General features: G+C 52.7%; 2 protein-coding genes and 1 pseudogene across 4 annotated transcripts; 2 read left to right on the plus strand and 1 right to left on the minus strand.

The window, feature by feature from the left end:
- The first annotated feature begins 679 nt into the window (after positions 1-679).
- Positions 680-6,690, plus strand: TMED9 (transmembrane p24 trafficking protein 9). The gene is made up of 5 exons (XM_049874441.1): positions 680-897; positions 1,065-1,165; positions 1,922-2,047; positions 2,409-2,555; positions 3,528-6,690. The coding sequence occupies exons 1-5, from the start codon at positions 705-707 to the stop codon at positions 3,675-3,677; spliced, it is 717 nt and encodes a 238-aa protein (XP_049730398.1). The 5' UTR covers positions 680-704; the 3' UTR covers positions 3,678-6,690.
- A 2,174-nt stretch (positions 6,691-8,864) lies between these two features.
- Positions 8,865-22,122, plus strand: B4GALT7 (beta-1,4-galactosyltransferase 7). Of its 3 annotated transcripts, none has more exons than XM_049874442.1 (7): positions 8,865-8,985; positions 11,727-11,828; positions 12,628-12,990; positions 15,876-16,101; positions 17,123-17,206; positions 17,499-17,603; positions 18,094-22,122. In XM_049874442.1, the coding sequence occupies exons 1-7, from the start codon at positions 8,936-8,938 to the stop codon at positions 18,247-18,249; spliced, it is 1,086 nt and encodes a 361-aa protein (XP_049730399.1). In that variant the 5' UTR covers positions 8,865-8,935; the 3' UTR covers positions 18,250-22,122. The 3 variants fall into 3 exon arrangements, with proteins under 3 accessions (XP_049730399.1, XP_049730400.1, XP_049730401.1); XM_049874443.1 differs by having other exon boundaries at positions 17,088-17,206; positions 18,094-18,219; XM_049874444.1 differs by lacking the exon at positions 11,727-11,828.
- Positions 21,660-23,429, minus strand: LOC126067279 (ornithine decarboxylase-like; annotated as a pseudogene).
- Between the last annotated feature and the right edge of the window lie 717 nt (positions 23,430-24,146).

Here is a 24,146-nt window from a genome sequence, read left to right on the forward strand (position 1 = left end):
ATTTCTGGGAGGATACCAAACCCAAACCCTGCTGCCATGGAGTCACCAACTCATGGTGATCTCCATAGGGTTTTCTTGGCTATAATTTTTACAGAAGCAGATTGCCAGGCCTTTCTTCTGCAAAGCCACTGGGTGGGTCCCAACAAGTATTTCACTGCAAACCGTTTGCACCACATAGTGACCTGGGAGGATGCAGACCTGATTTATAACTGCAGTCACCTCTAAGGAGTGGATGGAGTTTGGGAGCAATGAAGTGGTAAGGAGAGATCTGGGCTCTTTGAATTTTTTTTTTTCCAGGATAAATTCCTGCATTGTTTATGTCAGTATTTTAAAGTTCCATTTTTAAAAACAGAAGCAAACTCTGAGTGACAGATGCTGTGCCGAGGAAAATTAGGCGTCTAAGGTTCAAATCCTGCCTCTGCTCGAAATTCGCTCCTCAACCTCAAAGAAATCGCCTTAGATTCATCATCTGTAAAACGCTGATAATCATCACCAGTCGCCCGGCCGCGACAAGAGTCAACAGAAAAAATTTTGCAATTTTGCGTACCCCAACTCGGACTCAGGTACGAGTGGCGCCCCAATCAGGGACTGCCGCGCCAAGGCCGCGAGGCACCTCGGGATTTGTAGTCCGTCCGGTCGAACTCGCGGTCCCGGCAGGCCACGCGGCGGCGGCAGGGCTACGTGGCGCGGCTGACTGCAGCTGCATGGGCAAGATGGCTGCGGAGCAGGGCGCGCGGGTTATCCGGCCCGGGCCTGGAGCCGGGTTGGGCAAGGTGGTGCGGGCTCTTCCGCTGCTACTGTGTTTTGCCGCCCGCAGCAGCGCTCTCTACTTCCACATCGGGGAGACAGAGAAGAAATGCTTTATTGAGGAGATTCCGGACGAGACCATGGTCATAGGTGCGGGGGGAGGAGGGTAGTTTGGAAGAAGATCGCGGTCTTGGCGCTGGGGGTCTGGGAAAGTCAGGTCTCGAGAGCTGGGGGGAGACGACCTCGCGTGTCCTGGCGGCCGCGGGCCAGAGCCACCTCGGGCTCCTCTGACCAGGGCTCTCCCCGCTTCCCCCCAGGTAACTACCGGACGCAGCTGTATGACAAGCAGCGGGAGGAATACCAGCCGGCCACCCCCGGGCTTGGCATGTTCGTGGAAGTCAAGGACCCGGAGGACAAGGTGAGCCTACCCTTACCCCGCCAAGCCTTGCGCCTTGCACTTCCGCGCCGGGCCAAGCAGGCGCTGGTACTTCCTCGCCTAGTTTCCGCATCTACTCAACTGGGAAAAGACAGTTGCTGTTGTGGGAAGATCCTGGATTTTCATTCCAGGCCAAACTTGGGCTGCTACCGGGCTAGCTGCTCCTCTCAACTTCTTACTGACTGGTGCATAGTTTTGTCAAGTTAGTTACTTTTCTTCACCTATTTCCTTGGTCGGTGAGATGTAAATACACCTATTTCTATGTGTGGTGGGGAGACTAACTGTGGTGATGGAAATCGAGGGGTTTTTGTCAGCTTTAAAGCAGTGATGTCTAGACTTTGGAATTTTAGAAACAGGGTACTTTCCAAAAAGAATGAGCAGCTTTTAATTTTGACAAAGTTATTCAAACAAACAGAAAACCAAAACCCTTGTTCCTGTCACCTTTCATTAAAAAAAAACCCAGCTCACCACAAGTTAGAAGACGTTGAGGTACTGATAAAGAAAAGTCCTTCCCAGGAGGGGTTGTCTGGCAAACTGATAACCAGCATCTCCACCCAGGCCCCAGTAGTTCTCAGACAAGCATTTGGCAACTACAGCTGAGCAACTTCGGAATTTTCAGTGTTGTGAGGTCCCCAAAGCACTGCTCGTCAACTTTTATGGCACCCAGGGCCTTAAGCACTGTTTCCTTCCAACACATGCCTGTGGTAACACTCACTGAAGCCCCTTCTTTTCCTCCAGGTCATCCTGGCCCGGCAGTATGGCTCTGAGGGCAGGTTCACTTTCACCTCCCATACCCCTGGCGAGCATCAGATCTGTCTTCACTCCAATTCCACCAAGTTCTCCCTCTTTGCTGGAGGCATGCTGGTAAGTAGACCCATGTAGGACTAGCAGTTTCAGTCTCTAGTCCTGGCCAGGACTGGGAACTGGTGGTACTGTGGGTGTGAGATGAATATGTGGGATTTCACGTCTCCTAAGAAGACTGAGTTTCCTGTGGGCACACAGGATACGGTTGCTGAGCTTATTGTATATCCCTCAGTCAGAGCATCAGCCAAAGCTTATTGTTCCTGCCTGTGCGCCCAGAGCCCACAGGGTTGGACACTGAGGAGACCACAGTCAGGGTTGGCTAAATGAACAAAGCAAGGAAGTTGGGAGATGAGCTGTCAGTCGTGGCAGGAGGATGGAGCAGGGCACCCTGATTCCCCTGATCTCCGTTGTCTGTTCCCAGAGAGTTCACCTGGACATCCAGGTGGGTGAACACGCCAATGACTATGCAGAAATTGCAGCCAAAGACAAATTGAGTGAGTTGCAACTACGAGTGAGACAGCTGGTTGAACAAGTGGAGCAGATCCAGAAAGAGCAGAACTATCAGCGGGTGAGTGGTTGGGCCAGGAGCAGTGGGCTTCTTCCCAGAAGCTGCCCACTGGATCACCTGGGAGATACATTATGAAGCCCTGAAAGGACTTACCTGTGTATCTTTACCACTTCGTTGGAATACTAGAAGGTGGGGTGGGTATTATTGACTCCACTTTGTTATTGAGGACACAGCTCTAAGAGGCAGTTATCACCCTAAATCACACAGTAGGTGATAGAGTGATACCAGCACTTTTGGGTGCTGTTTCCATGGCTCAGGTGCTCCCAGGGCCAGGATCTAAAACTTAACCTGTGTCCAAGAGCCTGTGATCATAGGGATCAGTAAGACAGTGACCATCTAAACGGGAGCCCCTACTGTTCAGTGCCAGCTGAGGGCCACCTTGCAGAAATGCCAGCCCCAGGTTGTTAGATCTTCCAGTTTTTCAAGAGGATTCAGTTTTTTATTTGAAATCTTACTGGGCTTTAAATGTTGGCAACTAATTAAAATTTTTAAAACACTGTGTGAGCCAAACAAAATGCACGTATAGGCCAAATCCAGCCCCTGGGCCACCAAATTGCAACCTGTGCCCACAATCTTCAAGGTGCTGTCTGGGACAGCTGAGCAGAGAGCTCAGAGCATGTCCACCCCTGAGTGCTCTAGGACAGCACTGTCCTGTGGGGTGATGTCACAACTACTTTACCTCTTCTCGAGGCACCAGGGCAGGACCAGGTGGGGCCTGTACCTCACAGATGAGGAACAGACTTAGGATAATGAGGGGGTTGCTTGTAGTCACCTGGCTGGTTGGGGTGAAGACAGTCCCCAGGTGATTCCTGACTATAGGCGGGTGGTGTGGCTCTTCGCAGGCATTTGGTTGGAACCTGGGCAAAGCTGGATGGGCCTGGATATCCTCAGGGGCTGGGAACCCAGCAGCTTTAGCAGCCTTGGGTGGGGCCCAGCCAACTCAGGCTTCCTTTCTGTTTTTCCCTCCCACAGTGGCGGGAGGAGCGCTTCCGGCAGACCAGCGAGAGCACCAACCAGCGCGTGCTGTGGTGGTCCATCCTGCAGACCCTCATACTCGTGGCCATTGGCGTCTGGCAGATGCGGCACCTCAAGAGCTTCTTTGAAGCCAAGAAGCTTGTGTAGCCATCCCAGGCTTTACAGGCCATCCTTCCTCCCTGGCTGGGGGAGAAAGGACCTCCTGGAACTGATCCTCTCTGGCAGGAGGACTATTCCCAGTCCTGGATGCTCTGAGGGGGCAAGGGGCTGCAGGCACCCCAGGCACAAGCTGAGGGCAGCAGCTTGGCTAGCTGATACTTAGCAGGTGGTGGGGCAAATGCCTGCCCCCTCCCCTGGGCTCTGGGCCCTGTGCAGTAATCACTCAGGGGCTGGTGAAACCTCTAAGAGCCCCAATGACATCTCAGAGTCACAGTGTTACTGATCGGGGATATGGGCCTACTGTCTGGGATTGGAGGGGTGGGGGAGGGATGTGGGCAAGCCAGTCTTTCTTCTGTCTTCCTTTGCTAACTGGGGACTTTGAGCAGGTTGGGGCATGACTGACTTTCTGCCACCTTGGTATCCTCACTGTTCCCTCCTTTGCCCTACACCCAGCCTGCTGATCCAGGGTGTGTGTCAGTTGAGGGGATCGAGGGGGTGGCAGTGTGGAAAAGTGGCCCTGAGGCTGACCCCGACTTCTTCACATGGTTTGTCTTTTGGGGGGTCAGAGGAACCAGGATCAAATCAAACAGGCCTTGGTGCTGGTTGGAGATGGGTCCTGCAGGATCTTAGTTTCAACAAGTCTAAATTTGTTGTGTTGGTTTCCCAATTAAAAAAAAAAAAATTGACTTCCTGTCCACTGTAAAGTTACTCTGTAGCCAGTGGGCACAACACTGAGGTGCTTCAGGGAACGTCACTTCTCTCAATGGGCAAAGACTTCACATTCCAAGATGAATCCCCATCCATAAGTTTCATTCTTGCCATTCTCCCCCCACTTCCTTCCTGTATGGAGTAGTGGGCTTGCTAAGACCAACCACCAGGTGAATTGTCTTGGGTCTCAAATCCACACCATTTCCTCTGTACCAGCTCTCTTGTGAGGTACTCTGCCCCCCCCCCCGCAACTCTTCCAGAGTCAGTGGATGGAGTCATCGTGGGTGCTGCAGAAAGGTGCCAGTAAGGGAACCTGGTGTGCACTGAGCAGAGCAGTGTTGCAGGTGTAGGAAGGACAAGTCCCTGGGCTGTTGGGGTGAGGATATTGATGGACTTAAGCAAGCAAGGGATTTCAGCAAGGAACTTGAAGGAGAGGAAGGATTCTGATGGAAGGAGAAGGCAGGGCAGTGATGGTTGGAAGCAGAGGTAATCAGCTGTATGGAGATGGGTGAACATTCTGTGTTAGGTAGGGAGAGGGTTGTGAGGAAGCTGGAAGGGAGGGTTGGGTTAGAGTTGGAAGAGCCTTGAGCCCCAGGTAGGAGTGGAAGAACCCCCTGAAGATACAGTTAACAGGAGGTTAATCTGGGTGTAATGTGCTAGTAGCTCAGAAGTCCTCCAACTTCATGAGAGGGAGAAGAACCATTATCAGTCTAAAGCTGATTTCTATGAAGTGGAGGTCAGACGTACATCCTCTCTCCAACCTTTTTACCAATTCTGACACCAGCCGCCTCCCCGTGGCACTGTCTGCTTCTCTGCTGGGTTCAGTAATTTGTTGGCAATTGTCATACAGGACTCAGGGACCGTACTCAGTTACGGGGTTTATTGGGTAATAGGCTACAATTTAGGATCAGGATTAACTTGAAAGTTTTAGGAACAATGTAGGACAGGATCAGTTTGTCAGTCAGGACCGCTCTTGGCTTCTTGGTCATGCCTGCTGGCAGGCCACGCTTCTAGGCTGGGCTAGTAGGCCCTTCTCTCAGCCATGTTTGTCTTCTCTCGGCCATGCTAGCCTCCTCTTGGCCGTTGCCCTGCTTAGGCAAGTGTCAAAACTCTTTAGTTCCATTGACAAGGCACACTACTCCACCGGCAAGCCTCCTGCCCAAAGGCAGTTAGCTCTTTCACTCTGGGCCAGCAAGCCCACCCAAGCCATCTTGTGCAGGTCTCCTGGTTCCTGCCATTTTGTGCTGCTGCCACTGGTGCCACTGCTGGGGCATCTCGCCTTCTCATGCCATTGTGCACTGTCTTCAGTGTTAGAACCCTGACTCCTGGGTATAGGCGGTTCTCAGCACAGGGACTCGGACCATTCCCAGCTCTCGATGGTGGTGAGGACCCCCCCAGCTGCTGTGGGATTAACCCTTCTGTAAGCTTACATCTCCAACAAAGAACATGAACCAACTAATCCCCTTGGTAGGCTACAGCTACCTAATTTGCATAGTGATTGACCAGTTCCCACGAGGATTTTATGTACCTTATTTGCATAGAAAACTGTCAAGTCCCTTTGCAAGGTTGTGGCCTAGCAAATCATTTTAGCAGAACTACAAGCTCAGGGCCAGAATGGCCATATATAAAGAGAACCCCATTCTACTGCACTGGCAGTGTGCGGGAGACTGGGGATGAGAAAAGTTTGGGGACTGCTTGACTGCTTTAGCCCTACTGGAAGGATGGGATCTGAGAATATGTTACCACTTAGGTGTTCTGTTTTAAAGGACAGCTTTAGAATTACAGAAACACTGCAGATACTTGTTGCCATCAACTCAATTCCAACTCATGGCAATCCATGTGTTCCAGAATAGAACTGCTCCATAGGGTTTTCTTGGCTGTAATTTTTACGGAGGCAGGTCACCAGGCCTTTCTCATACAGAGCTGCTGGGTGGGTTCAAACTGCCAACCTTTAGGTTAACAATCGAGTGCAAACCACTTAAACCACCCAGGGACTCCTTTGCAAAAGTAGTTCCCCTGTTATTAACATCATGCATTAGTATAGTGTTTTTGTTACAATTAATGTATCAGTATTGATACATTATATATTTTTTACTAAAGCCCATACTTCATTCAGACTTCCTTAGTTTTGATGTCCTTTTTCTGTTCCAGGATCCCATTCACAATGCATTTAGTTGTCATATTTCCTTGGGCTCCTCTTGGCTGTGACAGTTTCTCAGACTTTCCTTGTCAGTTTTGAGGACTATTGGTTAGATATTGTGTAGAATTTCCTTCAATTGAATTTGATGTTTTTTACATGATTAAACTGAGATTATGGGGTATTGGAAGGTAAAGTGCCATTCTTAACACATTATATCAAGGGTACTATCAGCATGGCATCACTGTGGATGTTACATTTTTTAATTAGTTAAGAATTTGAATTTTTATGTGAAATCTGATTTCTTGAGGTGAATCAGATCTGACACTAGTGGGGCTTCAGCCTGGCGCAGCAACAGTTAGCTGGACTGGTAGATGGCTGTCTCCTTAAGGTGGGCTTGTGCTTGTCAGGTCACAGCCCCACCTCCCTGCATCCATCATTGACCTTCCCTGACTGCTCTCTGTAGGGGGTCAGCCTGGCCTTTGTCATTAGCCAAACCTAGGCTGGATTTGCCAGGGTTCTAGGGTGGAGCCCTGCTGGCGCAGTGGTTAAGAGTTCAACTGCTAACCGAAAGGTCAGCAATTTGAATCCACTAGCTGCTTCTTGGAAATCCTATGGGGCAGTTCTACCCTGTCCTATCCAGTTGCTATGAGTTGGAATGAACTTGACAGCAACAGGTTTTTTGGTCTGGTTTGCTGTAGGGTGAAGTGCCCTGGGAGAGTTCAGCAGGAACAGGGAGGAGTGGGTTTTAGGCTTCTGGGCTTAAGAGGGAAGAATATGGGCTGGGAATGGTTAATTCCCCACACATAGTGAAGTCCTCTCTGAAGCACAGTGGTTGAGGTCATAGAACAAAACTCCCTGGGTTCACATCCTGATTTTGCTTCTCTGTGCCTCAGTTGCCTAATCTCTAAAGTGGGGTTAGGGGGGCAGTGGTGGTAGAATTCTTGCCTTTGACGTGGAAGACCTGGGTTTGATTCCTGGCCAGTGTGCCTCAAGCACAGCCACCACCCATCAGTGGAAGCTTGTGTGTTGCCCTAACACTGAACAGTTTTCAGCAGAGCTTCCAGACAAAGACAGATTAGGAAGAAAGGCCTGGAAATCTAGTTTTGAAAAATCAGGCAGTGAAAACTATGCATCACAACAGGGTTGCCTTGAGTTGGGGGCCCACTAGATGGCACCTAGCAACAACTCATAAGGATTCAATGAGATAACAGTAGTAAATAATTTAGAACAATGATTGGCACATAGTAAGAACGCAATACCTGTTGTCCTTGAGTTGATTCCAACTCATGGTGACCCCATGTGTTATAGACTAGAACTGCTCCATAGGGTTTTCTTGGTTGCATTCTTTATGAAAGCTGCATACTAGGCCTTTCTTCCATGGAGCTGCTGGGTGGATTCAGACTGCCAACCTTTAGTAATCAAGTGCAAACTACTTGCATCACCCAGGGACTAATAACTCAATAGATATTAACTATTTACTATGAAACTTAGTTTGCCTAGAAGAGCAAGGGAGACCAAGTCTAACAACTCTGTTGTTCTCTTTTCCCAGGTGGGAGGCTGGCCCAGAGGGGCCTAAGTTCCCACCGTGACAGGAAGGAATTACTCTCTTCTTTAGTTCTTTTTTTTTTTTAGTTCTTGCTCCATGGAAGGCCCTTCTCCTGGATGAGAGCTATCGTTTATATAGCGTTGACTATGTGTCCAGAGCTGTACTACGTGTGTTTGCATTTTCTCCTGTAATCCTCATAGCAATCATGTAGAACAGTAACCACATGTATCTCCAGGTGAGGAAACAGATCCGGAGAGATTGTGGTTTGCCCCAAAACACTACTGAAGCAGTCGAGCCAGGTTTCCAATCCAGTCAACCTGTCTTCAGAGCCCGGCTCTTAACTACTATTTAGGGTGAAGGCTGAACCCAAGAATGAGCCCTGAGCTGGGCCTTTCCTTCCCTCCCCTCAAGCTAGTTGCAGAGGAAGTATGCTTCATCTGGGCTGACAGCTGGGATGTCCAGATGTTTCCCGCCTTTGGGAGAAGGGAGATGCAGATCACCCCAGAGAACTGGTTTGGGAGTCTGGAATCTAGATTCCAGTCCCAGCCCAGTGACTTTTTGGGTGGCCTCTGACCAGTCACTCTCCCTCGGGCCTCAGTTTCTCGGGATGTCCAGCGGGTTCGGAGGCAGCTAGGAGTCCGCTGGGTAGTGAAGCGGCAGACGGGTGGTTCCCCTGCGGACAGAACCTTCCGCGCGGCGGCTCGGGGAGCTGACGGCGCAGCCGGAGCGGCGGACCAGGCGGACCGAGGGGCGGGGCGGGGCGGGGCTGGGGGCGGAGGCGCCGCGTAGGCCCGGGAGGCCGGCCGGCCGGGGCTGGGAGCTGAGCCTCATGCGCCGCCGCCTTCCCCGACGATGTTCCCCTCCCGGCGGAAAGCGGCGCAGCTGCCCTGGGAGGACGGCAGGTGAGCGGTGGCGGCCGGCCCGGGGTCTGTCCTCCCCGGTGCTCCTTCCCGGGCGGCCCCGCGGAGTTTCCGAGCCCGAGGCCGCCGCGTCTCCGTCTCTGCGGGTCTGCGGTTCTGTGCTTCTCCGTATGGGTCGCTGGCTTCTTCTGTTTGGGTCTCTGCCTCGCTCCCTGTGGGCCTCCGTCTCCACCGGTCTCCGTCACTCCGCTGGTCTCTGCCTCTGCAGGTCTCCGTTGACCGCTCTTTGTGAGTTTCTGTCCTCCTGTGGGGGTCTCTGCCCTTCTTTGCGAGTCTCCGTTGCTCCGAGCTTCGTTCTCGCATTATGGGTCTCTTTGTGTCTGTGTTTTTCCACTGGCCGCTCCCTGTCTTTCTTTGCGGGTCTCTGACTCCGTTGGCATGTGTGTGTCTGCCCCTGCGTCTCTGAGGGTCTTTATCCCGTTTCCCTGATCTCTGCCTTCCTCATTATATCCATTTGGCCTTAGACCCTAGCTCTCTCCCTTGTGCTTCCCCAACCTTTGATGATCACCCAGACGAACAGACGAAAACTCTGTATCTCTGGCTGGCTGGTCATTTCTTGGCATGCTCTGGGCTCCCTGCACACATGCACAAATTCATTTCTAGGGCAGCTATATTTCAGAGGGGCCTGCTCTGTGTGTTAGATGTGAACTTGGCCCAGACCACATCTAATGATGTTTCCCATTAAAGCAGAGTGAGGTCAAAGGTATTGGCTGCCTAGATTTAGGGGGACACCAACACTTCAGTCTTGAGATATGCCCAGAAAACTTCTCACGCAGAACACCTGATAGTGGCTCTCCACCCAGCAAATGACACCTCATTCCATTTATGTCTTTTAAGTTTGCCAGGTGCCAAAAGCTTCTGGAACTTAGTGGGCACAACTCTTTACTTTTGGGGCTTTTGCAGACTTCTTGTTGAAATAAGACAGGAATGTAATAGAAAGCATGGATTTCGGAGTCAGGACTGGAACCCCTTTAATAGCCAGGGGACCAGGAACGGAGCCCTTAATCTTTCTGACCTCTGCTTTTCCATCTCTGAAATTGGGATCATAATATCTACTCTGCAGGGCTGTCTGAAGATGAAAGCAGATCATGTATGTAAAGCCCTTGACACTGTGTCTGGCACAGATGAGGTGCCATTTGTCTTCCAGTCATCTTGCAGTTTTGGGGTGCTTTAACTAGAACAGCTAAATGTTCAAACCTTGTATCACTAGGGTTTGTATGAGGGAAGAAAGGAAAGTAATGGAGGAACATTTCCATTTCCCGATCCCTTTCCATAAACCTCTGGAACATGATAGCCAGAAAAATGTACTGATGTCAACTCTGTGCCTTTCATACAGGAATACAAAGACCCAAGCAACAAATGCTGGCCAGTGTAGCAGTTAAAAGTGGTGGCTCTGGTGCCAGCCTGCCTGGGTTTGAATCCTCCTCCTCCTAGCCTTGGGCACAGACTGGTGAAGGAGACACATCCTGGTTTGAATTGCCCCTTAGAGCTTGGGTGGCCTGGGCCTGGGAGTGCTGGGACTGCAGATTTGGAGTTTGCCACCAGGTGGCACCAGGACAGCTGTTCTCAGTGCCTGCCGTCTTGCAGAATTGGTAAGGTGCTCAGCGCTTTGGGCCCTTGGGGCACAGGATGAGGCTGCCTGTGGGGACGTGATCCCCAAAGGAAGGTGAAGGTGGACCGAGGGAACAGCAAGTGCAGATAATGCCCAATCCATGCCCTGGTTAATGGTCACTGCTCCTTTGCCTCAAGGCGGGATATTACCCCATGTCCGTCTCCCTGGTCTCCACTCCACCCTCAGAAAGAGCCTGGAGGGCAAGGGAGAATCTGTAGAGGTTCCAGCCTTCCCAGGTCACTCCCAGGACTGGGCTCTGCTCCTCCCCAGTGGAAAGCATCACCACAGCACAGTGGGGGGTAAGTCAGAAGTCCTACGTGTGGGACCTGGGCCTGGCTTCAGGGCTGCTGGCTTACAGGTTGGCACGTGCGCCTCTAGAGAAAGGTAGGAGCTGGGCTGGCTCTAGTGTGTGGCCTTAAGCATGCCCTGACTGCTTTGACTCATCCTCTAACTTACCAAGCAAATGAGCATGCCCTCACTGTCTGACCTGGGCTGGGGCTACAGAAGTGAATCTGACAAGGTCTGAGCCCCGGGATACCTAATGTGGAAGACAATCGTGCTTAAAAGAGGGCAGCACCAGATGCCCATGGGAGGGAGCCCAGAGAGGTGTTTGGGTGGGGCAGTGCTGACAATGACATTGGAGTTTTGTCCTGAGGGTCAGTGGGGGCTTCCAGGCAGATAAGGAAGGGCAATTCAGGCAGATGGAGCAGTCTGTGTGAGGGCTAGAGCAGGAAGGACTATGACGGGTGTCACACAGTGTGACAGCCCCAGGTCAGTAGGGAGCAACCTGAGAAGGGCCAGGTCACGAAGGGCTTTCACTGTCAAGCCAAAGAGTCTGGCCTGTGTCTTGTAAACAAATAAACAAATCAAATCAGTTGCCTTTCAATGGCTGATTTTTCAGAAATAGATCACCAGGCCTTTCTTCCAAGGCACGTTGGCGTAGACTTGAAACAACCTTTCAGTTGGCAGCCGAGCTCTTAATCATTTGTGCCACTCAGGGACTCCACCTTGTAAACAGAGGAGTGCTGTTCATGATCAAAGTGGGGTTTAGGGGGTAGACTCTTCAGGACCTGGTAGCCAATTGGAAGTTAAAAAGTTGACCCCTTTGCAGATTATTTCAGAGAAAGTGTGGAGGAAGCTTTCCTCTTCTTGGGTTCCTCAGCTCCTGTTTCAGCATCCTCAGGAATTCCAGAGAGAAGGGCAGAGGAATCAGGTGAATTCTTTGTACTTTCTAACCTAAAAGGCAGCCTCTCCCAGCATCACCCCAATGTCCAAGATGCTCAGCTGTCTTTCTAGTCTCTGAAACGAGCTGGGGCTGTCCCGAGCCCTCATCTTTCTTCCCCTCTTCTGTCCCTCATCTCTCGTCACATGGGCTGCCTCTTGGTCTGAAGCTTTAAAACTTGTTCAGGGAACTAACGCTGTCACCGTGGGTCTTGCATTAGTTTTGGGGTAGCTCTGATCCTCCCAGCATAAGTATTGGTGACTACATCTGGGATGGATGCCACCACCCACGCCTGTCTTGGGGTCTTTCTCCTAAGCCTGAGGAGCAGGATGAAGCTGAGGCTTCTGCTGGGGTGGATCTGCAGGGGCGCGGCTTTGGAAGGGAGTGCCTTGGATGTCTGTAAGGTGGTGCTCCTGCCATGGGCTCAGGACATGGAGCCACTGTCCTGGGAAGGGGAGAGTGCAAGGACAGAGGAGCCTTGCTCTGCATGCAGGCAGCTCGTGGTCTGACCAGGATTCACAGAGAAAGCATTGAGGAACTGGGACAGTTCTGTGACTTGAGAGTGGTGATGGGGCTTCCCGGGAGTAGAGTGGCACGGGCCGGGCTAGAAAGGTGGGCAGGATTCGAACGCACAGGGAGTGGCTCGAGCAAAAGCACTGAAGTTGCTTCTGCACTAACTCCAAGGCACTTGGGGTGGGCTGGCCACGTGTGCTGACTCTCGGGGAGGCCAGGAAGGGGTCTCTTAGGGGCCTGGCCCTGCCCTCTGACCCACCGCCTGCTTTTGTCCCAGGTCCAGGTTGCTTCCCGCTGGCCTGCCCCGGAAATGCTCTGTCTTCCACCTCTTCGTTGCCTGTCTCTTACTGGGCTTCCTCTCCCTGCTCTGGCTGCAGCTCAGCTGCTCAGGTGACGTGGCCCAGGTGGCCAGGGGACAAGGGCAGGAGACCCCAGGCCCACCTCGGGTCTGCCCCCCAGAGCTGCCTCCTGAGCACTGGGAAGAAGACCCGTCCTGGGGTCCCCACCGCCTGGCAGTGCTGGTGCCCTTCCGCGAGCGCTTCGAGGAGCTCCTGGTCTTCGTGCCCCACCTGCATCGCTTCCTGAGCAGGAAGAAGATCCAGCACCACATCTATGTGCTCAACCAAGTGGACCATTTCAGGTAGGGGCCACCTTCACACTCCCCTCTGGCCCAGTGCCTCCTCTCCAGGGCCTGGCCTTGCCTGGCTGGCCTTGCCTGGCTTCTCGAGGCCTGCTCCCTTTCCCGGCAGCAGGCCAGCCTCGGCGTGTCTCAGGCTGGGAGCATTTCCATGGGCAGTGGCAGGAGGGTGGGAGATGGGAATCTAAGGGAGGGTTTGAGGCTGGGAAGGGCCCTGATCTGATTTCCATCTTAGAAAGCTCACTGTGGCTAATGTATGTGCAGTAGATTATGCCAGGACAGAGGGCAAGCAGGGAGGCCACTTAGTGGTCAGTGCAGTTGTCTAAGACCATGGCGGCTGGGCCAGAGTGGTGGAAGGAAAGGTGGGAGAAGTAGTGAGGGGGAATAGAGACAGAACTTGCTGATGGATTGGACATGGGGATTCAGGAAAGGGAGGGTCAAGGTGCTCACAGCTGCCATCACCCTAAAATACTTGCCATTACCAGAGACTACGCCCTTGACAACCACAGTCCAAGCATCTCATACTCCAGCCTCCTCTCCTTTCCCTCCAGCCCTCCCTCTGGAAGAGGGACTCTACCGGTTCTGGGACCCCACTAGGCCCTTTAGTTTGCAGATGCCTCACATGTCACCACCCTCCCTCCAGTCCATACTTTTTCCTGACCTGACTTTGATTCCATGGCCATGAGTCTACATACATTAAATCACACCCTGCATACACCTCAATGCCCTTTCCCCTTCCTGCCTGGCAAGACCCAGCCTACTGAATCCAACTCTGTCTACTGCACACCTGCACCCGGGCAGCCGACTATGGCTGGAGAAAACCATCCACACGCACAGCCTCACTGCTGGGCCCCCTTATGACCACCGCTACCGGAAGGCATCCGTACGCTGGTCACCTAACTCTTCTGTCCTTCGGCTCTCCCTCTCCTTCACAGCTGCCATTTCCCACCTTCCCCTCACCTCTCGTTCCTCACTCTCAACTGGTGGCTTTGCTTCCTGTTTAACTGAGAAAATACAACCAATTGGAAGAGAACTTTCACAAGTATCCCTGCAGCTACCTACCAGTGTCTGTACACACATCCAGCTTCCTGCCCGTTATTGAGGATGAGCCGTGCCTGCTCCCACCCAAGCCCCCTCACTCCTCAAGGACGTCACTCCAGCAGTCGACCCTTTTTCCTCCTGCACGCTCAGTTCTTCCTTCTTCCTGGAGCATTTGCATCAGCATGCATACGTACAAACTAGCTCCCATCTAAAAGGAAAAAGTGGCCCCCTTGCTCCCAGGTTCCCCCCTTTCTTGGCTCCCTGTTGGAGCAGAACTCCTAGAGAGCAGTGTCTCCTTGTTCCCACCCCTTTCCTTCCCTCATTCTCTCTTGACCTGCTCAGGCTTTGCTCCCCATCGGCTCTCAGGCCCATCCTCACCTTCGTCCCATCCACTTGCCAGCAGCATTTGCCAAGTGGATTTCTTCTTCTTAAAGGACCTCCCCTACCCCTGGGACAGCACTCTCTGGCTCTCCCCCTTCCTCACTGGCCACCATTTCTCGTCTCCTTTGCTGCTGCTTCCGCATCTCCCTAGTCTTTCAAAATCGGTGCTCCGTGGGGCTCGGTGCTTAGGATCCCCCGTTTCCTAGTTAGTCTCTTCCTGGGGGTCCCATTGAGTCCCTGGCTTCTCTCTTGAGCTCTGAACTGGCACCCAGCTGCCCATGCAGCCCCTCTTGTGGCCTCAGAGGCAACTCACGCTTAATAAGGTGAGAGCTGAATTACTGCTTTCTGTCCCCGCTCCAGCCAGCGCTTCCAGCAGCTCAGGCCGGAAAACCTCGGGGTCAGCCTCAGTCACACACCAGTCTAGTTCCTCTGCAAATCCACTAGGCTTCAACTTTAAAACCATCTGCAATTTGCCTCCTTCTTATCACCTCCATGACTGCCTTCATGAACTTGCCTCAGTTGTAGCAGCCTCCAGCGGGTCTCCCTGCCTCCCCCTTGTCCCTGCAGCCTTTTCTTAAGACACCAGGTGCACTGAGCCTGTATGGCTGAAGTCAAAGCATGGCATGCCTGTGCTCAGAACCCTCCCTGGGCCCCCACCTCTGTGGGCTAAAGGAGCCTGCCAGCGCCCCCCAGGTCCTGCACAGCCCACCGGTACCTCCGACCTCCCCGCCGTACTCCCCTCCCGCACTCTGCCCAGCCACACTGGGGGCTACTCCTGTCTCAGGCCTCGGCGGTTGCTGTTCCTCTGCTTGGGGCCCTATCCCCCTGATTTCCTGCGACTTATCCCATACAGCCTCAGGCCTCCACTCACATGTCACCTTGTTACCATGACCCTCCCTGACAGCCCTGCATCCCTGACAGTGCTTGACCCTTCTCACCCTTCTCGGCCTTTCCACAGCACTTACCATCATCGAGCTGATTACACATTTGTTGGTTTATTTTTGTCTCGTTCTGTTAGACTGGAGACCCTGGTGGAATAGTGGTTAAGAGCTCAGGCTGCTAACCAAAAGGTCAAGAGTTTGAATCCACCAGGTGCTCCTTGTAAGCTCTATGGGGCAGCTCTACTCTGTCCTATAGGGTCACTATGAGTTGGAATCAACTCAACAGCAACGGGTTTGGTTTTTTGGTTTTCCTATTGAACTGTAAGCTGCTGGAGGGCGGGGACGTTGTTTTTTCATGCTGTGTCCCTGGTGCTCTGAACAATTTGTGGCACATGGTAGGTGCTCAAGACAGGCCTGTGGGATGGATGGAGAGACAGGTGTGTCAGTGTCAGGGTGGAGGCAGCACTGGTGCGAGGGAGTCCCGGGGAGAGCCCCGTGAAGAAGAGGCTCCCCCGGAGGGTGGGACGGGGAGAGTGTGGTGCACACGCTCGCCCCTGCGTGCCCAGCCTCAGCCACCCTGCACAGGTTTAACCGAGCGGCACTCATCAACGTTGGCTTCCTGGAGAGCAGCAACAGCACAGACTATATTGCCATGCACGACGTGGACCTGCTGCCCCTCAATGAGGAGCTGGACTACGGCTTCCCTGAGGCCGGGCCCTTCCACGTGGCCTCCCCGGAGCTTCACCCTCTCTACCACTACAAGACCTACGTGGGCGGCATCCTGCTGCTCTCCAAGCAGCACTACCAGCTGGTGAGCCGCCTGCCCAAGGGAGGCCACTGGGAGGACGGAGCCCTCGCTGGCACTCTGCAGGGAGCCCGGAGCAGCCAGAGAGCTTCAAGAGGAGCAGGGAGGGCTCAGCAGTCAGGGCTGTGCAGCAGAGCCACCTTCCTGGGGGGCTGAAGGAAACTGGAGGTGTCTTGGCTCTCAAGGCTGAGAAGTCTGGGTGGGAGGTGGGGGTCTGGCTTCAGTGCAGCTTGCCCAGCCTGAGACAGTGTCCCCGAGACCCCAATTCTCCTTCCACATCTCGGCCCCACCTTCCCTCTCTTGAGTTCATTTTCAGACTTGAGGGTGCAAGATGGTTGTCCCAGCTGCCACCTGTGTCCCTCTAGCTTCAAGTCTGCTGGGAGATAGATCCCCCCCTTTCCCAACCACCCAAACAGGAGCCTAGAACTGAGTCACACTGGCTCTTAGTTGGTCTGACTCATGTCCTGGGCCTGTCCCTGTATCAGTCACAGGGTGGGAAGAACTGAGGGGCTTGGGCCAAGGTGTCCTGCTCCTCTCTTCAAGCTGTGGCTGGAACTGAGCCCCTGAGCCAGGTGACAGAATGTGTTGACCACAGAGCCCTCCTGTCCCTCTCACACACAGGAAGAGATTTGGGCAGACTTACCCCAGAGAAATGGGAGTATGGGGGGAGGGTAGTTCTCAAGCAAGAGCTGGCCCTTCAGCCCATTCCCCAGAGAGGGCTCCTTAGGCTAGTCAGAAGTTTCTGAGAAGTTGATCATCACGTACAATTCCAAGGCCCCATTAGAAAAGGGAAAGAGGCTGGGGTGTGCTGACTGTTTTCCCCAATTGCCTACTGCAGAGGTTGGGGGAGCCACAACAGCAGAGACTACATTGCCATGCACACCCCTGGGTGTTCACTCAGAATAACAAGGGGAGGAGGAGGAGAGGGTGTTTTGGATGAGCTGGCGCGGGCTGGGTGCCCCTGAGTGACAGGAGACCATGCTGTGCACCAGGAGGACAGGCAAGTGACATTGCCTGTCTCTGTCAGTGCAACGGCATGTCCAACCGCTTCTGGGGCTGGGGCCGTGAGGATGACGAGTTCTACCGCCGCATTAAAGGAGCTGGACTCCAGGTAATACTCCTGGGCCCCGCCTCCCTCAGCCATCACAGCAGTAACGACCCTGAGCCTCCCTTCTCCTTCCTCAGGTGCAGTTCTGGGTGTTTGGAGACAATCCCAGCCCTGACCCTGACTCGTGGTCATTTAACTGTCCCTTGCCCTCTGCACCTCTGTCTCCTCTTCTGTAAAGTGGGAGTGTGGGCCCCTGACTCTTTCCCTGGTAGGCTGTGGGACCCCAGGGTGCTGGTGCTGAGGCCAGAGCTCCAGGGAGGAGCTGTCTGACACTAACTTCCTTTGATCTCCTTAGCTTTTCCGCCCTTCCGGAATCACAACTGGGTATAAGACATTTCAACACCTGCATGACCCAGCCTGGCGCAAGAGGGACCAGAAGCGCATTGCAGCTCAAAAACAGGTGCTGGCTGGCCCCTCACTGGGGACGGGTAGGTGGTGATGTGGGACCAGTTGGCCCAAGCAAGTCACCAAGCACTCCTGGGGCTTATGCGGCCTGACCTCCTCTGCTTGCCCTTTGGTCAGTTGATGGGCATTCTGCTTGGGCGCCATGTCCTGCATTGGTGGCCGCTAGGGGCACCCTGGGCACTGTGGGTCACAGAGACCTCAGGATCCAGGCCAGGGTGGGGTCAGCTCAGACAAAGGTGCCAGAATCCCAGAGGCCCTGTCACTCAAACAGCCTCTTCACCAGGAAGCATTTAGTCCAACAAGAACCCCTGCTGTCCTACTTTCCAGTGGGCTGTAGCCATGGGCATGGGCGCCCATTCTGGGAGCTTTGGGTTCCTCCTCTTCAGTGGGGACCACAGAACCTCTGAGGACACGGCTGTGCAGGATCAATGGACAGTTGACCCCCAGAAACCCTGAGTGCATGCTTCCCCTCCATTCCTCCCTAGGAGCAATTCAAGGTGGACCGGGAGGGAGGCCTAAGCACCGTGCGGTACCGTGTGGATGCCCGGACAGCGCTGTCTGTGGGTGGAGCCCCCTGCACGGTCCTCAACATCATGCTGGACTGCGATCAGGCTGCCACCCCTTGGTGCACATTCGGCTGAGTGGGCTGGACAGTACAAAGCCTGTGCCTGCAGGCTACACTGCTGCTCACCCAGTGCAAGGCTTTGGGCCAGGCCAGCTCCCATAGGATGTGAGTGGCCTGAAGCTACCGACAGCCAGCCCAGTGGCAGGCAGAGCTGGGCCAGGACATACATTGTGCCTGGACACCACCAGCAATAAACAGTGATGGGGAGAGGCTGGAGTGAGGCCCCCTGGGACTGTCTACCCTGCTGTCTGCCTGCCCCACTCACCCTCCTTCAAATGCTCAGATCTGAGCATGGTGGGAGGGTTCCTGGGCCAGCGGGGTTGAACAGGACCATCTCTGATCAGCCTGGTTTTGGCCCTTCTGCTCTGAGCCACCTTGGGCAGAGACACAGTTTGGAAGCCAGGCAGCTGATGTCAGTGGACTGAGACGCAGGGAGGGCTGGAACTCCAGAAACCAGGGTGCAAGCCCCGCAAAGAGGGACAGCTGAGGCTCAGCTCCAGCTGTTTGTCACCAGGCAGGAGTGTGGACTTAGTGTTGCCAGATCTCCTGTTTTTTCAAAAGAAACCAGAATTCTGGATCCTTAAGTGAAATCTTCTGATTTTTAAAAGATAGCAGTTGAAACTTTCAAAAAATATGGCAGACCAAACAAAATGTATTGTGGGCCACTAGTTTGTCACCTTTGGTTGAGGGGTAGGGGATGGGGAAAAGATGACACCTTTCTGAATTCTAAGCTGGCAAGGAATTGGTGCAGGGCTGGGGACAACACGTCCACGGGAAGCTCCGGGTGAGAGGAGAAGCCCAAAGCACAAGGTTCCTGTGCCCCCACAGGCCTGTAGGATTCCAGAGCGCTCCCTCTGTGCCCCTCTGGGCAGTCTGGCCACCTGCAGGCCCTGTCGGGCTTGGACTCCGATCTCCCCAGGAGGGCTGCTTCATCCTGCCTCATGGAGGTAGATGGAGAAAGGAGGGCAACTGAAGAAATAGATCTGCAGGACTGGGCTGAGGGCAGACAGGGCGCAGTGGCAAGGACTGAGGTCTTGGCTTGAGGGAGGGCAGGTGACGTTCCTGAGGAGGAGGAGGAAGATGCAGAGAAGTAGAATCTCTGGAGCGTTCCCAAAGTACAGGGCAGATCACCAGTGATCACCAGATGCCAAGGAGAGGTCAAGAGCAAGAGCCGAGGGAAGCCCTGGGATTGGTCTTGGGAAAACATTCTGAGGGAAGCCTGGGGCCAAGAAGAGAACGCGAGGTTGCAGCCCCTGCAAGGTAGATGGCCCCTACTAGGTGTTTGACTGCAAATGTTTGGGGCAGAAGCCAGAGGAGACTGTTACAACCAGTTAAGGTTGGCTTAAAGATAATGTTGGGACACCTGAGGTGCTGGAAAAGGGAAGGATTGAGGCCCAGAGTTTAGGAGGGTGGAGTCAACAGTGCTGGTCTCAAAAGACTCTGCTGGGATAATCTCAGGGCTGCTGTGTGCTGTTGTATGGGTTGTGCACTGTACCACTTGTGCATAAGCCAAGAGATTTAAACAAAGATGGCTGAGGTGAAGCTTCAGACTTCACGTGACTGTTCAGATATATGGCTGAGGGCCCTTGTGAACCTAAACTGGCCTCACGTACTACAGTGAGGGGCACACAGGCCAGAACCACAGTGCAAGGCTGGAGGGAGGGATTTTCTCAACTCCAGGCCCAGGAGAGGGGAATGAGATGCTTTCTGTGACCAGTCTCCTGGGCAGCCCTGGCTGTGTCACCTGGGAGTTATATAAAATGGGGACAGTAATGCAGCCCCCTGGAGTTGGTGGGGATGGATATGATATCAAAGCCCCCAGACCTGTAGTCACCTGGCATGGAGGAAAACCTTGAAGTTCCTTTCCACCTGTACCAGGGAAAGAGGAGTAGGCAGAGCTCTGGAGAACATGAGGATTCCTTCACCTCACAGCACAGCTGACACGGCCTGGGCTAGAGGCGCAGCTACCTGCCCCATGCCCCTGCGATCCTCCACCTTCTCTGCATAGCACACCAGTGGGTGCCTTGGGCTGGGCCTAGTGTAGCCCAAATCTACAGCCCCCCTCACTTCCCACCCTGGGCCTCCACTGAGCCACTGTAGGGAAGGAAGAGGTCTGAATGGTGGTTGCCATGGGGAAGCAGATGGCTCTGCCTTTCTGCACCTCAGTTGCTTCCTCCACGAGAGGGACTAACATCCCTGCCTTGTTGGCTAGGCCATGGTTTAAATGAACCCAGGATGTAGGCACATCTGGCATGGTGCTTGGCCAGCGTGGTCGTCGTAGTAATAATAAGGAACACTTGTTGAGCATTCACAAGGTAAAGTTTCTTTACATTGGGTTATTTCCCTTAAGCCATCCTACCTAAGAGCTGTTGGCCCCCCGACTCGTGGCAGCCCCTTGTACAACTGAACAAAAATGCTGCCCAGTCCTTTGCCATTCCGTGATTGATTGCAGATCAGACCACTGTGATTCATAGGGTTTTTACTGGGTGATTTTTTTCAGAAGTAGCTTGCCAGGCCTTTCTTCCTAGTCTATATGTCATAATCTGGAAGGTCTGTTGAAACCGGTTCAGCATCATAGCAGTACACAAACCTCCACTGATGGATGGGTGGTGGCTGCACATGGGCTCATTGGCAAGAAATCAAAGCCAGGTCTCTCGCATGGAAGGTGAGAATTCTACCTCCGAACCACTAATGTCTCACCTGAGAGCTAGGTACTATTTATTTTAAAGGTATTTTTATTGTTGTAGAAATAGAACACATTTCCCAATTCAGCATCTTTAAGGTGTACAGTTTAATGATATCAGTGACATTAGTCACGTTGTGTAACCATCACCCATAGTGTTGCCCGTTTTCCCATCACTAAACAAACACCCAGTAGAACAAAAAGCCAAACCCACTACGGTCGATTCCAGCTTTCTATCCTATGGGACAGTGGAACTGCCGCAAAGGGTTCCTAAGGCTGTAATCTTTATGGAAGCAGAATGCCACATCTCTCTCCCAAGGAGCAGCTGGTGGCTTTGAACCAAAAGGTTAGCTGCTGAGCACTTTAACCACTGTGCCACCAGGGATCCTTAGACACCCACTAGATACTATTTATTTATTTGAAGATACTTTAAGGCAGGTTACAACACAGCCTTTGGCCCATTCTGCCACTGGACAAGGTACAAATGCTTGCTCGGCAGCTGGGTGCATTCTTTAGTAGCATGTTTGAAAAATGAATAAGAATGCATATAAAACAAATATTCAAATAGTTTCCACAGGAACACAGATAAGTGTGACCCCATCTCCTAGTCTTCCATATTGTTGTATCTGTGCCAACTTACTCTTATAAAGACATTTCAAAACTAGCAATAATTAAGTTAAATGGTCCCCCCCAGATCCCTTAATTCAAGCTAAACTCACGGTTAACACCTAGAGAAATGGCACCTACACGTTAGTACTGGCTGAAGCACAAGTCGCTGGATGGCGTTGCACGCCCCTTTCCCAAGCACAGGGCAGGCAGCGTGCTGACATCCTGCTCCTCCACTTCAGATGGGAAGTCGTGGCTCTCGATTTCTTGCATGAGTTGCCATGTTGGCCTGGACATCACATAGCAGATAGCTGGCCTCTGGAACCCATCGAAAGTAGAAGCAGCAGCAACAGTGTAAGCACCCAACTTTTCGAACAGCATTTAATCACCCACATGCATTTCTAGCAGGTCACAGTGTTCAACAACCCAATCAAGGCCATCACATGTCAGTCCCCACATGCTAGATGAATAATACTTCTCATCTGGCTTGGGGCACTTTTGCAGAAGGGGCTTTACATGTGCGTGATCATAAAGGACGCAGTTGAACTGATCCATAAACTCCATCATTCACATAATACATAAAGGTTTGTTCACTTGATTCAGCTTGTTTCTTTCGTACAATTTTCTTTACAATATTAACACCAAGGGTGAAAGCTGATGCAACATAGGATCTGCCTGGCTCAACTATGATTTTCACTCCAGAATCTGATGGAAAATACTTGTCAATTGCTGGGTTGATTACACTGGTGATCTCTTCAAATTTAAGCGTCACATCCTCAGATCCAGGAAAGCCACCACCAATATCAAGCAGACACATGCTGAAACCAACCTCAGCTCCCATGTCAAAGACACAGCGGTTATCAGAGATGGCCAGCACAAAGGTCTCAGGGTTGGTACAGCCACTTCCCACATGGAAGCTGACACCAATGATATCAATATTTAGCTCTTCAGCCCATTCCAAATGAAGCCTGCTGGTTCTGAGTGCGGCACTGCCCCCCAAAAATGTGTGTATCAATTTGGCTGAGCCGCAATTCCCAGTATTGTGTGATTTTCCTATACATTGCAAATCCTGCCTCTATGATGTTAATGAGGGAGAATGTGAGGCAGTTGTGTTAGTGACGCAGGACTCAATCTACAAGTTTGGGTTGTGTCTTGAGGCAATCTCTTGAGATATAAAAGAAAGCAAGCAGAGAGAAGGGGACCTCTTACCACCAAGAAAACAGTGCTGGGAGCAGAGTGTGTCCTTTGGACCCGGGGTCCCTGCACAGAGGAGCTCCTAGTCTGGGGGAAGACTGATGAGAAGGCTGACAGAGAGAAAAAGCCTTCCCCTGGAGCTGACGCCCTGAATTTGGACTTTCAGCCTACTTTACTGTTGAAGGAATAAACTCTTTGTTAAAGCCATCCACTTGTTAGGCAGCACTACATGGGTAAGACAGGTACCAGATTTAACACGCAGGCCACGGACTGCTTTGGAACCAACTCGGCCTTGGGATGTGCCCTGGCAACTTTAATCAACTCGACCTCGCTATCAAAAGTCATCATCTGAACCCCATTCCTGGCAGCATACTTAATTTGAGATACTTGTTTACAAGGATTTGCATAGATTATCCTCTCTGGAGGTACACCAAGCCCCAGTGGTGTTACAGTCTTGCTAGCGCAGTCAGATCCTGTCCCGATAGCAGCTAGGGTCTTCACCAGGGCTCTACTGTCATTACATTTGACGGCATAAAAGGGGGTGACACGTGGAAGAGCTTTGAACCATCTTCGATGTTCCTTTAGGATGTCGCCAAGGCATCTTCATCATCTGAAGAAGAGACTTCATTAGTTTTTTAGTCCAGAATGTCCTTGGCAGTAAAACCTGCAACAAGGAAATGGCAGTCAAACTCTTCACGACTAAAGCTGTTCATGGTTTCTGGATGTCCTATGGAAAACTAAGAGACATTTCTAAAGAAATTATTTCCAGCTTTTCACAAAGGCACTTCGGGAATTCCAAATTCCACTTGTAGGCTTCCTCCAGCTGTGGAAACTTCTTACAGCGCACGGTCGCCCCTGGCGGGCCCCACGGAGATGCCGCACAGGGTGCGCGGGAAGAGCTGCTCCGGCATGGTCCCCGCCGCCTCCGCCGCCTGGTCAGTGGCTGGCCCGCCTCGCTCCCTCCTGCCCGAGGACCGCCGGCCTGAGGTGGCACTGGAGTTGCTGGCAGAGGGGCGGCCGGTGGTGGAGGCTGCGGGACTGACCTAAGATACTGTTTATTAACCAGTTTTATAGATGAAGTAAGTGACGCACAGAGAAGGTAAATAGCTTACTGAAGCTCACAGAGCTGATAAAGGGTGGAGCTTGGGATTTGAAAGATCCTGCCTTCAGAGCCAGATTCCTTCCCCTACTGCCCTGAACAGCAGGTGTCATGCACAGGTGTTCCTTCCCCTCCACACCTCCCTTTCTCTCCCCGGTTGTAGAGGGCCGAGGTCAAGGGCAGCCAAGGTGTCCTGGTGTCCCTTTAGGATGAAAAAAGGGCCATGGGGAGATACAGTGCCTGCCCCATGACTCCTCTGCCTCAGGTGAGGGGAGGATTCAGCTGCCGGGGGGACCCTTTGGGGCTGAGGAACACTGACAGAGCAGCAGCA

Source organism: Elephas maximus, chromosome 2, assembly GCF_024166365.1.
Source record: "Elephas maximus indicus isolate mEleMax1 chromosome 2, mEleMax1 primary haplotype, whole genome shotgun sequence".
Lineage (NCBI taxonomy): Eukaryota > Metazoa > Chordata > Mammalia > Proboscidea > Elephantidae > Elephas > Elephas maximus.